General features: G+C 60.3%; 1 protein-coding gene across 1 annotated transcript in view; it reads right to left on the minus strand.

Annotated features, from left to right (window-relative positions):
- EMH_0017660 (uncharacterized protein) overlaps positions 1-393 on the minus strand; it is a gene marked incomplete at both ends in the record, with an annotated part of 4,179 nt that overhangs the window by 127 nt on the left and 3,659 nt on the right. Inside the window, one exon of the mRNA XM_013500973.1 lies at positions 1-343. Coding sequence (XP_013356427.1) covers positions 1-343 — 343 coding nt within the window. The remainder of the gene's footprint in view (positions 344-393) is intronic.

Below are 393 nucleotides of genomic sequence, written 5' to 3' on the forward strand. Positions count from 1 at the left end.
TGCTGCTGCTGCTGCCACGGACGCAACAGCCCCACAGCAGCTACTGGAACGCGCGGTGCTGCACCTCCAGCAACAGCAGGTGCTGCAGCAGCAGCAGCAGCAGAAGCAGCAGCAGCAGCTGCTGCTGCTGCTGCTGCAGATGAAGGCATGTCGGTGGAGTCCCAATCCTCGACCTCCATACAATCTGAAGGCCCTACACCTGTCAGTTGATTGATGCCTTGCTGCTGCTGCTGCTGCTGCATTTGCTGCTGCTGCTGCTGCGGGGAATGCGCGGAGAGTCCACTGCTTAGCTGCTGCTGCTGCTGCTGCTGCTGCTGCTGCCGCGGTGTTTCTGGCGTTGCCCCTGAAGCAGGTGAACCCTGTTTATGCTGTTGCTGCTCCTTCTTCTGTTGC

Source organism: Eimeria mitis, genomic scaffold, assembly GCF_000499745.2.
Source record: "Eimeria mitis Houghton genomic scaffold, Emh_scaff611, whole genome shotgun sequence".
Taxonomy (NCBI): Eukaryota; Apicomplexa; class Conoidasida; order Eucoccidiorida; family Eimeriidae; genus Eimeria; species Eimeria mitis.